Raw genomic sequence first — 13,538 nt, 5'->3', positions numbered from 1 at the left:
CTATTTTCAGGATTACCGAAAAAATCCATTGATCGACTACAACTTGTACAAAATTCAGCAGCCCGGGTTTTAACGAGAAATAGGAAAAGAGATCACATTACTCCGGTTTTAGCGTCTTTACACTGGCTTCCAGTATCACTGAGGATCGATTTTTAAATGATTTTTTAAGTCTCTTAAAGGAACAGCACCGTCATACATCTTTGACTGTTTATCGGAATATGTTACAAACCATTCCCTCATGTCGTCTACCGGGGGCTTGCTCAATATTCCAAAAACAAACTCTTGCTATGCACCAAAGGTTTGGAACAAACTCCCACTACACATCAGACAAGCTTCTTCTGTTGATAGTTTTAAGAAACAACTCAAGACCTATTTCTACAATCTTGCTTTTAATTAATTGTATTTATTGTTTTATTTGTATTCTTACATTTGTATTTATTGTATTTAAGTCTTTGTTTTATTGCTAATATGTTCTTATTGATCTCCTATTTAATGTCTTTGATTTTGTTGATTTTATTGTAAAGCACTTTGTGCTGCATTTTATGTATGAAATGTGCTGTATAAATAAATGTATAATTATAATTATTATAATAATAATTATTATTATTATTATTATTATTATTATTATTATTTGTAAAACTCAAGATATTAATACAAGTTTGTTGGTTTTTATTAATTATTCTATGTTGTCTCAACTAGGATTAAGGTTTGTACAACTTGAAATGATTTGTTGGTATCACTAAAAGAATTGTGGATTAATTGTGGATTAAACAATAAAGTTGGTGGGCCTGTTTTGTCAGTATAATTTTTGTCATCCCAACAATTTGTTCTAAGTTTAAGGAACTGAAGTTTCTTAGCTTGCCTAACTCGAAATTTTAAGGCAGTCAGGTTGCAAATTATTTAATGTTGAACCAGCTTGTTCTTTTTTACAGTGTGGATAACAACGGGGGTGCGAGACCTAAAACATCTCTTTGAAAAATGCAACGGCATGTTGACTGTCACATTTTTGCTTAGCATCTCAATAAAGGTTACAGCTTTCTTCCACCTGTGCAATATAATAAAAAATTGATTGACAGAAGGATGCTGAGAAACTAGTCCATGCATTTTTTACCTCTAGGCTGGATTACTGTAATTCTTAATTATCAGGATGTCCCAGTAAGTCTGTTAAAAGCCTCCAGTTGGTATAAAATGCTGCATGAGTGATGCCAGTAACTAGAAGGAGAGATCATATTACTCCTGTCTTAGCTTCTCTGCATTGGCTCCCTGTAAAATCAGAATATAATTCAAGATCCTGTACCTCCACCTAAACATAGGCTTTTCCAGCCTCACTGCCGTAAATCATTGCTTGAGTGGGACTATTTGTATTTTGCTTTGGGTCTAAATTTGGATACAACTTTTGTATTCTGCCCCCACTGCTTGTGTGACAACTTATTGAATTTAATTAAATTCTATGCCTTTATTGTCATTGTACAGTACACAACGAAATTAAGTGTCTCCAGTGGATCACACATATACAGACACATCAAAAACAGTGAATCACATACACACATAAAAACAGACGTAAAAACTATATAAATAGGTTAAAAATCAAGATTTTAAATTCAATTGCACGTGTTCTGTATTGCACTATACAAAATGTGTCACATGATGGCAGTGATTGCACATACTTGATTATTTCACAGCGTTGTGGAGTTTTGAGCAGAATTTAGTTCTCTAATTCTACTTGGATAGAAACTTTTCTGGAACCTGGAAGTGCAGGTTTTTAAAGACCTGTAGTGCCTCCCAGAGGGCAGCAGAGTGAAGTTCTGTTTATTTTGTGTTTCTGTTCTATTTACTTCCTGCCTTTGTGTGTTTCCCTCCAGTTTTTGTTGCCTTGATTTGTTTCACCTGTTTGTCCTGTGCCACCTAAAGTTTGTATTTAAGTCGAGTCCTCAGTTCTGTCTTTGTTGACTCGCTGTTTAGTTGCTGTCTTTTTTGTATCTGCCTGTTTTGTCTCCGTCATCTCAAGTCCCTTATCCTACCTTGTTTTTTCCTGGACAGTTTCAGTTTGCCTGTTTTGTTTCCTGCCGGGCCTGCCCCTCATTTTGTGTTTTCAATAAATTCAGTTTTTTTTTTATTGAACCTGCCTCCTGCCTCGCTCCTGCATTTTGGTCCACCTGCTCTCTACAATTGTGACATAGAGCTGGACTGGAACATCGAGTATCTCTTTAAGTCGATGATCTCTTACTTTATGTAACAGACCCAATTCAATGAATAGATGATATTTTACGTATGGTTACAGCCTTAAGGTAATTTCAGGTTCTGGAAATTGGATCTGCCTTGAATCATTGGAATTTGCTCCCTCTCTCGCTCTCTGATGGGCAGAATTAGTTCCATTAAAATGAATATCCTGCCCAAACTCCTGTTTCTTTTCCAGTGTCTTTCACTGTTTCTACCAAAATCATTTATTCGTATATAAGATTTAAAAATGTCAACATTTATCTGGGCTGGCAAGAACCAGAGAGCACAGACAGCAGTCCTGCAAGGAAGCAAATAAAAGGGGGGCCTTGCCTTGCCTAATCTGTTGTTCTATTATTGGGCAGCCAACATGGCCTGGTGCAACTTCTCAAACCTGGATTGGTGTGTAATGGAGAAAAATTCTTCACGTCCATCCTCACTGGCCATTTTGGTCTGTGCCCACCTGGTCTCCTGTTTACCCCCTTATATTATAAACCCAGAATTACTTTCCTCTTTGAAAATGTTGATAATTTTTGAAATTTTGACAATTTAGGCAATATTTAAATTTTTCCGCCTTTCCCCATATTTGTAAAAATCACTTGTTTCTCTCCTTCTAAGTAAGATTCAGCTTTAACTCTCTTGAGAGAGAAAGGTCTGACTTTTTTCCCTGATAAATATTTGGAGGGCACATTTGCCACTTTTAATGATCTCTGTGTTAGGTATGATTTGCCCCAGTCCAATCTGTTCCAGTATTTTCAAGCACAACTATAGCTTCTCACAAACTTTATACATTTTCCTTCCAACAGATACTCCTGTTACTGTGGGGCTTTCGCACCCTGAGAAATGTGTATGATTTCAGCTTTATATGAGCTAATATCATCTTAAGCCCTATGAGACAAATTGTGATTTGTGAATATGGGCTATACAAATAAATTTGATTGATTGATCTTAGAGTGTGGTCTCTCTTGTGGAGGTTCGCTAAAGGAGCCTTTAGCTGAATTTGACAAATGGTGGCAAAAGGCACCAATAAGTGTCAACTCCACATTTTCCTGTGCGCATCTGAATTTAATACAGTTCAAAGACCTGCATGGGATTCATTTTACAAAAGCCAGGCTAAGCAAGTTATTTCCAGGCACTTAAGATTCTTGTGATAGATGTGGCTTGTGGATGATCACACTTTTTTTCATGTCCAAAATTGGAGTTCTGGTCTTGTTTCCTTTGTCCTGTCCCAATTCACCCCTTAGCCCTGTTGATGTTACCGTGTTGGGTGGAATGTTCATGCGGATGCGGGTCTCTAAATTGGAGGAAAAAAATCCTTGGGGTGGGTGATGGGCGGATGAGTCAAGCATACGTGCGGATTCGGATGTCGTCAGAGCCGACACGCGTATGTCTAGCGCATGCTTTTCATCTGCCACACAAACCAGGAGACATAACGTGTCGCACACAGCCAGGTTATCAGGGTTAAAGTGACCGGAACGAGCCTTTGTACCTGTTCCATTGATCAGCCAGATCCTGGATGGAGTGTGGGAGGAATGGCAGTCAGTGACCCTGATAGCTCCAGAGTTTATGGGCACGTCTTGGTTCCCGTGCGTACATCGTCTGTTAACAGGCCAGCCGTGGGAAATCCATGGCTCGCGGATGCTCTTTCCAAGGCATGGGGAAGAGCATTTACGTCGTGTAACTCCAGATTATGGGTTAAACTATAGGTCTCACTAGCTCAGTAAATGGCTGAAGAAAAGGTATTAAAAGGGAGCAGATTGACTTGTCTCAGCCCAATTAATACTCAAGGTGAGACCAAGGTGAGCTCCATCTAGCAGGTGCGTTTGGACTTAAGTTTCTTCAGTGCTGCACGGTCGCACGAGGGATAAACCATTAGCGATAGCCTTAAAGGGCTGGGACCTGTACTCCTTATGATATGTGACTAACAATGGCACATCTTGTGAAGCCCTATGAGGCAAAGTGTGATTTGTGAATATGGGCTGTACAAATCCAATTTGATTGATTGATTGATTGATTGAACATCCACCACACAGTTGAACATGTAACTAAAAAGTTTAACATGAGATTAACAACAGATATATCATAAATGGTTAGCTGAAGGGATATCCAGATCCATTTACATATCCTATTCCTTAGAAATGTCTAATGTAATTTTTAAAAAGAAATACGTTATTAACATACATTGAATTATTTTCCAATAGGTTAGTTTAAAAATGTTACATCAAATATACCCAGCAAAAGTCATTACAGATATTTATAATTAATATAAAATATGATTGCACCCTCTTTGAACTTGTATATGAAACATAATTAATTCACTATATGTACACAATTATGTTTTGGATGGATGTTTAGAATTATATAAGTCGAAAAACTGAACAAACAATTCATTTTCAGGTTACAGGATGAATAAATAAGTCTATGTTTCGACAGTAATGAGGTGGTGAGATATAATATTCTTTGCAGAATTGATTTTATTATTGGGGAAACTACATCAAAATGGCATCACATTTACAGGAATTAGGAATAAGAGGGCACTTAGAATTTACTATGTGTTTGGCAATTATTTACAGACTTTGATTTCCTTAAGTGGTGAGATGCACCCCTGGCACCTGACAGTCTTTGTGTGTATGTGCTGCAATTGTATCAAAATAACGCTTGATGTTATAATGTATACGCAATGATGTTTGTAATTGTTTATTTTTCAATAAAGTTTTTTGTAAAGAATTTGAACAGCTTTTTTATGGCTTCCGCTGAAATACTTCCGGGTCATTTCACTCAAAATCTTCCTAAGCAAAATAATCTGTTCGACCGCAGCACGAGTCAAATTGAGCCTGTGAACGTGTACATAAAAACTGTAAGAGAAAAGGTTTCAACACATGGATTTTAACAAGTTTCACAGACAATTGTAGCAGTCTCACGCAGCAGCTGGTGGCTCTATTCACCCGCCCGCTGCAATTCGCCATTAGAGGAAGAAGAGGAGGAAAGACGAGGAGGAAGAGGAGGAAGAGGAGGGGGGCAAAGGTGGGTGAAGGATAGATCTGCCATCTTCGTGAGGTCGAACTTTGCTGTGTAGAGTATTACTTTTAATATATATATATCCATTTGAGTATATAAAATATAGTATCATCAGTTACTTTATGGTGTCCTTTGTTTGACGTGGTAAAGTCGGGTGTTAGCAGGACGACGTAGTGTTTAGTTTATGATGACGTTGCCTGTGGTCCCGTCCCGCGAGAGCTGCTAAGTTTCATACGTGACGAGGCTCAGCTGGTAACAAAAATGTCTGGACAGCCTGTCTCTGAGCCGCTCTCCTCCGACTTTCAGGGCGCAAATTAAATTTCAATCGTGACTTCGGTTGCGTTCGTCTGTACGCGGCTGTGCGGAGGGCTCTGATGTATGCGGGGCCTTGTGGAGGCTGGTAACTCGAAAATGTGTCGGACTTTTTCCAGTTACTGTATTTACACATGGCCACTGTACACTTTAGTTTACATGTTCAGCTGTAAAGACAGTTGAATTCAGGACTTTGTTGGTGTAAAATAAGAAATGCTCTTGGAGGTTGTCTTCTGATCATTTAGATTTCTTTTTCTGGCTTTTTTTTGTTTTAATTGAAATTACATTGTACATTAAAATACATTATAGCATACACATTGCTACTCATTGAGGAAATAAATATAATTTATATACAAGGAAACATTTTCATGTCGAAAAAAGAGACATAAGGTTTTTTATGAAAGTACATGTTTTTATGAAAGCTCTAAATCACATGGCATATATTACTGAAACATAGATATCCATTATTCATCAGATAAAAAGACAAAAGCTACATTTTACCCTTCCCAGCTGTTTATTCGAGGGCAACTTCTTGCACAATGCTGTTTCTAAATGTATAACAGACATCTGCAACTTAGTTATGGTAATTCCAGATTCAGACATCTAAAAATGTCATTCTGACTAGTCATAAGCCACATTCAAGATGTCCTAATTCAAGTTCATGATATCTACAGCACCACACTGACTAGTTCAAACACAATTTTAAGTAACTTTAAGTTAGGTTCATTTCAGAAGAGAAATTATACACACACATGAATGACAAAAGTAGTTTGAATCTTACTATGTAATTACAGATCTTGAAAGGTAGTGTTTTGACTAGTTTGAATGATATATCTTGCACAAAAATCCTTGGTAGTCACAGTGAAAGTGTGATTTGTCAAGATGATATTGTAAAGTTAATTCTGGCTGTGCCTCTGTTTGACAGAGAGCTGCCTGTCACCGGATGTCTGTCTGTCACTCACATAGTCTCTGTCACATAGAGCAGACAAGCTGCACTGGGCTGAATTCATGTCTGTATTTACACAAAACCTTCCAGCTGGTTGTTTTCTCTGCTTGAGAAAATAACTGCTGTGAAAAAATGAGAAAATTACGTTTTGTGTCTTTATTTTACTGCTTTGTGTTCGGTATCGGCGCTCCCTCTTCTCTTGTCTTTTCCCCTATGAACCTATTATTTACAAGTGATTATAACTGAGAAAAGGTTTGATCAGTCTTCCTTGTTGGCTCACTTGACATGCTATAAGAAGTAGAAAGTGTCCGACTTAACAACTGTCTTTTTTAACTCCACCCCTGCAGCCACTGGCAGATCACATCGACGGATCAAGTCAGCCGCAGTCAGACCAAGTCCATCTTTAACCTACCTCTTTCCACACAAATCAACAAACAAGCCAACGACTCCATCAGGTGGTGACACATTTGTGAATGTATAGAAAGGTATTGCAATCATTTGAGAAAAGAATTATGCTCAGTACACAGACGAAGATGCCATAAGAGTTTGTGGTGATAAGAGTCAATGCCATTGACGATGTGCTGCTACAAAATCCTACTGTATGATCTCCGCTGTGATATTGAACTGGACTACATTATTGTAAGAGGTGTTTCTAATGTTCGGCCCACTCCATTTACTAACTTGAGAAATATTAGACACCCTTCTCAAAGAACCACAAACATTCAGACTGAATTATTCTCATATTTGTAATCAACTACATGTCAAATAGCATCAAAATGCAAAAAGTCACATCTTTTCCACTCTACACTGTCACTTTCAGATGCCAAGACATTGTTCAGCAGGTGGCTGCAAATCCCGGGACAACCGTGAAACTCGTAATGCTGGGATCACCTTTCACAGGTGAGCATTTTCCACATTTTGTAAAACATCAGAGACTGAGGAGACTTTCTACAGAGGTTTTCTTTCACACATACACAACGCAGCCTCTGGAGGATTCAGCTGAGGGGTGATGGAGCATGCAGTGGCAGGTCGTGAGGTATTAATTCTGCTGCAGAAATCAAGGGTTTTGGTTTACAGCGCATTGAAACCGGCATTAGCACTTATCACCACAAACTCTTCTGACATCTTTGTCATTTTTGCGTCTGTCTCGCGGACATACCAATTTGCTGGCTAAAGCTAAGTAATGAGGGTTTTAAAGCTATGAGCGATGACTACATACACTTTTGTGACAGACGTTTCCTGATGGCCAAGACTGTGGTCTTCCGCAGCCATTTTAATTACTGGCACAGGCAACTGGTGCTGAGACAGCCGGGACTAAACCGTGCCTGAGGAGGTAATTCTGAAACAAGGTAATTTACACCATATTTTTATCCTAAATGTCCGCTGATATCTTCCGACGAGGTGCATCCAGGGACCGTCGGAAATGCTAAGCTAGCTTAGACACTTCTGGTGAACTTTTAGACTTGAAAACTTGGTGTACATGACCTTGTTTCGACTCGAATATGAATGTCGGGACTTCCGGACAATTCGATGACACCACACAAGCAGTATGGAGGCATGTTGTGTTTTTTTCTGTTGTTTTATTACATCTGAAGATAGGTCACTAATCAGCTACACTGTTTACCCCTGAAACTCCAAAAATGTTTTGTGGACTCAAACAGTTTCACCCACCCCCCATCGACATAGGGGTGAATAGATAATGAGTGAATTTTCATTTCTGGGTGAACTATCCCTTTAAGATTTTATTATCAATCCTTCATGACTAAGAAATGTAAGTGAGGCTTGATATTTTACAGTTAAACCATAAACTAAACTGAAATGAACCCTTATTAGCTGGTGGAACCCCCTTTGGCAGCAATAACCTCAAGCAGGTGATCTGGTAGCTGCAGATCAGACTGCACAATGTTCAGGAGGAATTTTTGACCATTCGTCCGTACCGAACTTTTGCTCAGCCCTATGAGGATGTCTGGTGGGAATGGCTCACTTGAAGTAATTCCACTCTCTGTTGAGTTATGGTCAGAGCCCTAAGTAGACCATCACTGAAGGCTGATTCTTGTCTTTTTTTGAGCCATTCTGTAGCTGCTTTACCGTCCTGCTGCATCACCCAACCACTACTAAGCTTCAGCTTGTGGACAGGGACAACCACCCTGACATTATCCTGTAGGATGCCTTAATAAACTTAAATTAAGGGGAATTAATTTTCCCCTTAATGAGTTGTCAGGCCCAAGGCAACAAAGCAGTCCTATGTCCTGATTCTCCCCCCACCGTTCTTGAGTTTCTGTTTGTGAGCAGTGCCTTTTTACATTATACAGTGTTTTGTGTTCTTCCCAAAAAATGTAACTTTAGTTTTATCAGTCCAGTGAATGTTTTCCAAGTAGCATTGTGGAGTGTCAAAGTGCAAAAGGTTTTTTGAGAACAGTGGCTTACTCAGTGGTGTCCATGGCAGGACTTTTCAATGTTTTGCATACGTTAACTCCTGAAAACTGATGCTCCAATGATTCCTTTAAGCTTTAAGCTGTTACTCAAGGGTTTTCTTTTAACCCATTAAGGATTCTGCGTTGTGCCTTTGGCGTCATCTTGGCTGGGCGCCTACCTAGCCAATGTACCAAATTCTTTCTCAAACTTGGGATTCGACTTGTGGTTAATTTCTGACTGCCAACAAGATCACCAACGAAGATGCTCAACTGTTCAAACACAAATACACTTATCACATGACAATATGCACTGTGTCACACTACAATGCTTGTAGTGTGAAGTTTTTATATTGATCTTAAATGTCTCCCTATTCCACATGAACTTGAGTAATAAAGTGACAAATGTAATGATAAGATTAAGATAATATTATATTATGATCAATAATAATTAGTTTTGTGATGGCCAGATTACCAAAAGGTGCCACTCGGAGGAACCTCTGGATCACCAACTCCCACCGTGCAGGCTCCTGGGATCCTCAGACTGACTTTGTCTACTTCTGTTCCAAACACTTCACCCCAGAGAGCTTTGAGCTGACCGGATGCAGGTCTGCAAACTCAGTCAGGACATTAAGATATCATAGAAACCATCAATCATTTAACTCTTAATCTTAGTTTGTCTACTGTAGACAGTGTTTAATTTGCTTCCTGAAATGTGTTTGGCCTTTTCACTCACAGTGGGATCAGAAGACTAAAAGAAGATGCGTTTCCTACAGTTTTTGATTCCTCTTCAAAAACAAAATGCAAAAGGGCAGGAACAGTGCAGAAACAAGAAGACATCCTTGTCAGGTAAAAATAATTTGTACAGAGTGACATTTTCTCATTTTTACTGAAGAGTTAAGTCTGGGAATACCATCCTTGTGTGTTCTCTCAACAGAGAATATAAAAGATTCTGAGCCTTGAAAATTATACCCCATGTTAACCCTGTGCCAAATCCTGTCCCTTGCCCTTGCCGTAGATATGACGTGCCCTTCGCTGCTAGTGTCCCTTTCCAAACAGAGCCACAAGGGAGAGGGCTAGAAAATTTCCCCCTAGGAATTGGGTTAGCACTCGCTACGTCATCAGCAGCCAACCAATTTTATTTCAGTTACAATATCAACTAAAGTTATTATATTAACAACTGTTATCAACCAACATTGTGATAGTGACACATCTGACCACTGCACGATTGATCTATTTATCAATACAAAGTCAGTCAGCGTGTTTACATCGGTTATTTCAATGCAACATTCTGTCCATGTTCGTGTCCATAGAATCGCCTCACCCGCTCTGAAAACGTTATGACATGAGCAGGGACGTTTTTTTCACGTGCAAAACGAATGGGTGGGGCTAAGGGGTGAATTCGGACAGGGCAAATGTGTCACTGCTGTTGTAGGCTATTCCCTAATGTTGTGCAAAAGTTAGACGGCACCACATCTGTGGCCCTTTTTTTCTGACTGCACAACACAATTTGACAACTCTGAAGCAGTTTTCTGAACATTCTGTACTGTCTGTCACAAATCTGGTGTATTTTTTACATTAATTTCTTGATTTTGCCTTTGATTATATTCTAACCTACCATCTGCTGGCTAAGATAAACATTGGCCCTCATCCAAACTTACTTGCTGACCCCTGATATAGTATAATACTGATATTTTGCAATTGATGTAAGATTTCATGTATAATTCTGTTTGAATATGGGTTGCTACAATTTAGCAGGTTATAATGAAAATTATGTTGGTGTATGGTCTTTAGAAATCTTGTTCCATGTACACCTTTATTACTTAGAGCACCTGCCCCGCTTAAGGTCTGCATGGCATTGTACTGTAGCTGACCTAATAGTAATTAACTATGTTAAGCATAACATACAAGACCCAGTGCAGAAGAAACACAACAATAACAAGTGCAGTACTGTACAGCATCAGCTGTAGAGCTGATAAGGATACCGAAGATATAATGTTCAGTTTTATTGTTTTGTTTGTTTACTCTTAGATTTTTTCCCCCATGTGTAAGTTGTGACAATGGGGAAAGTCACTGTTTTGTTTTGTCTCTAGGCAGAGTCCCTGCTCAGGTAACCAGGAGGTCACTCCGCATGACACAGATCAGTATCCTTCTTCAGACAAAGTCACAGTCCAGAGGTCAGCAGAAGCATCTGAGGAGACTAATGAAAAGAACCCTGCATCTCTCCAAGAGCCATCAGGGGTGGAGGAGCTCTCACAGCAAGGACATGCTTTTTCATCACTACCAGAGTCTCGTTCCATCTCCCCATCACGTTACATGAGGCGCCTGCCCCCTCCTCCAGGCTTCTACTTGTCAAAAGAGCACAGCTATGCTCAGCTCTGCCCCCTGCTATGGAGGAGACGGTATGACCAGGCTGTTGACTACCTAGAGAAGGCCTTGCGACAGCTGCATGCAGCCAGGCGCAGGGAGAACCGCTTGCGGAGCACTGTGCTGAGGCTCCGGGATAGACGGTTGAAGAACACACTACTCGTGTCACAAGATGGTTGTAAACACAAGGGGACACTAGGGGGAAAGAGGAGACGAGAGAAAGAATGTTGTAACCAAGGTGAGAGTGAGACTGATGCTAAATCAGAGGAGACAGGGTTGTTTGAGGACAAATGTGTGGATCCCATGGAGTGTGGCCGTCATTTTCTTCCAGACACTAACAGCTGGTCTGAGGAAGAGAAGGGATATTGTTTTTACTGTGGGAGAGGGCAGGTTCAGGTTGGTGGTCAGGTAGCACTCACACTTTCAAAGACTGAGAAAGATGTCGAGTCCACAGTGCATGAAGACTCAGAGAGGATTCAAAGAAGTGTTGAAACCAGTATATGTGGGAGAGCCGAAAATACCAAAGGCATACAGAAATTAAGGCTGGAAAGACCACTTGAAAAAACGGTAGAAACTAATGATCCAGGTATTGCACATTCCCAAGTCCTGGTCCAAACTCCAACCCTTCAACATATAATCCCTGCTGGTGTGTCTGTGCCTGTTACTCACCATCAGAGTTCACAGTTTCTACACTCTCAGCAGAAGCTGTTCATCTCTGATGCATATGAAGGGAATTCTGAAGCTGTGGACCTGCAGCAGCAGCTGTTTTGGATTCCGGACAGTACTGAGGGCCAGGTCATTGTGGTCCCTGTTCCTGCTAAAGAGAGATTACAAAGCTTTCTCGCCACAGAAGGGGTCGCTGAGGAAGCAAAGACTATATTGGTGTCAGAACTGGATCTTAAAAGATACTTGGGACACACGACAAAGAACAGTGGAGGTGTGGGAAGAGTTGAAACAGCCTGTGACTATGAACACAGTGACCAGCATTCTGTTATCAACAGTGCAGTGTTAGAAAAGAGAGAAGATGTGAGGGAGAAACTTAAAGAACACCTGGAGGGATTTCATCTTCAGCTGAGCAGCGAGTTTATAAATTGACAGCATGTTCTGAATGAACACAAAAATTTGTAATTACAGATTCAATAATTAAATGACCTGTGCTTGTCTTTTCTGCTAGCAGAGTCGAACATGTTGAATGAGGTGTAAACCTAATGTATATGCAGATTAAATATATGACACCACACGTTGTGCAGCAACAAATTGATATAACCTATTTGATATATTCAGGAAATACACAACAGAACTTTTTTTTTAATCGTTTAGAGATGTGCTTAATTTTCGAAAACGATCAATAAAGTTTCTCTTTTCTTCTTTATGTAAACTTGTTTTTATCAACAGTCAACCAATTTTCTAACAATTTTAACACATAACAAGTGAACAGCTTTAACACTTGCTTTTCTCTTCCTTTATTTTCCTGTAACCAGTGCAGTGCCCGTTGTGAACATGCATATTTGGAATGTGCTGTTTACCTTTTGGTAATGCCGGTTGCAGCTTTCTATCTGAAACAGCAGAAGTGACCTGTAGTAATTGAGCTGCATCAGGTAAAGAACAGTCTGCAGAACTCTGAAGCTGTGCCACAAAGAGCTGTTCACCTGTTCATTTGAAATTCAGTGATGCTTGACTAGGTAAGCGGAACATGCCCGTTCACGACAGCCTGGTACCTCTCAGCAACCAGGCTCCTCTCCTGTGGAACCAGCTCCCACTTTGGATTAGGGAGGCACACACTCTACAGTACATCTGATAAAGCTTATAGTTAGGGCTGGCTCAGGTTTGCCCTTAGTTATGCTGCTATAGTCCTAGACTGCTGGTTGAACTCCCATTATGCACTGAACACTTCTGTCTGTCTCTTTGTATCTCTACGCCTGACCCCACATATATTTGAATCACTTAACTACATGTCACCTGTCCTCTGAAGAATGTCTGGAGAATTGGGTCCGGAATTTCTCTGGAGGTTGCCTTTCACGCATGCATAACATGCAGGTGATTCTCGGCTCAGACGTGTTCACAACAACACAGTAATCTGTGAAGCATTCAGGTGAGGGGTGGTGCAGCAGGATGTAACGTTTAAGTTCTGCTGGGAAGATCACATGTTTTGTTTACAGCACAATAAACAAAGGTGTCAGCTCTTAACACTCTTTTCATCTTCGTCTGTGTGGCACATTTTTGTGTCAGTGTTTGAAACGTCATGCTTGCTAGGAGTGAATCCTGCT

The 13,538-nt window shown here is 40.0% G+C and overlaps 1 protein-coding gene across 6 annotated transcripts; it reads left to right on the top strand.

Moving 5' to 3' along the window:
- Positions 1–4,977: 4,977 nt before the first annotated feature.
- Positions 4,978–12,649, top strand: thap7 (THAP domain containing 7). 6 transcript variants are annotated; one of them, XM_034601191.1, is made up of 7 exons: positions 4,984–5,241; positions 6,841–6,978; positions 7,314–7,393; positions 9,375–9,512; positions 9,643–9,753; positions 10,998–11,151; positions 11,191–12,649. In XM_034601191.1, the coding sequence occupies exons 2-7, from the start codon at positions 6,967–6,969 to the stop codon at positions 12,364–12,366; spliced, it is 1,671 nt and encodes a 556-aa protein (XP_034457082.1). In that variant the 5' UTR covers positions 4,984–5,241; positions 6,841–6,966; the 3' UTR covers positions 12,367–12,649. The 6 variants fall into 6 exon arrangements, with proteins under 6 accessions (XP_034457078.1, XP_034457082.1, XP_034457077.1 ...); XM_034601187.1 differs by having other exon boundaries at positions 4,978–5,241; positions 6,841–6,948; positions 10,998–12,649; XM_034601186.1 differs by having other exon boundaries at positions 9,643–9,745; positions 10,996–12,649.
- Positions 12,650–13,538: the final 889 nt, after the last annotated feature.

Source organism: Hippoglossus hippoglossus, chromosome 11, assembly GCF_009819705.1.
Source record: "Hippoglossus hippoglossus isolate fHipHip1 chromosome 11, fHipHip1.pri, whole genome shotgun sequence".
NCBI lineage: Eukaryota > Metazoa > Chordata > Actinopteri > Pleuronectiformes > Pleuronectidae > Hippoglossus > Hippoglossus hippoglossus.
The sequence above is the reverse complement of the archived record's forward strand: the minus strand, read 5'-3'. Positions and strand labels throughout refer to the sequence as shown.

Bases quoted from the DNA above. Each gene is read 5' to 3' on its own strand.
- thap7 (XM_034601185.1), top strand. The intron at 7,394-9,374 runs GTGAGCATTTTC...TGTGATGGCCAG, and splicing joins GCTGGGATCACCTTTCACAG to ATTACCAAAAGGTGCCACTC. The intron at 9,754-10,997 runs GTAAAAATAATT...TTTTGTCTCTAG, and splicing joins CAAGAAGACATCCTTGTCAG to GCAGAGTCCCTGCTCAGGTA.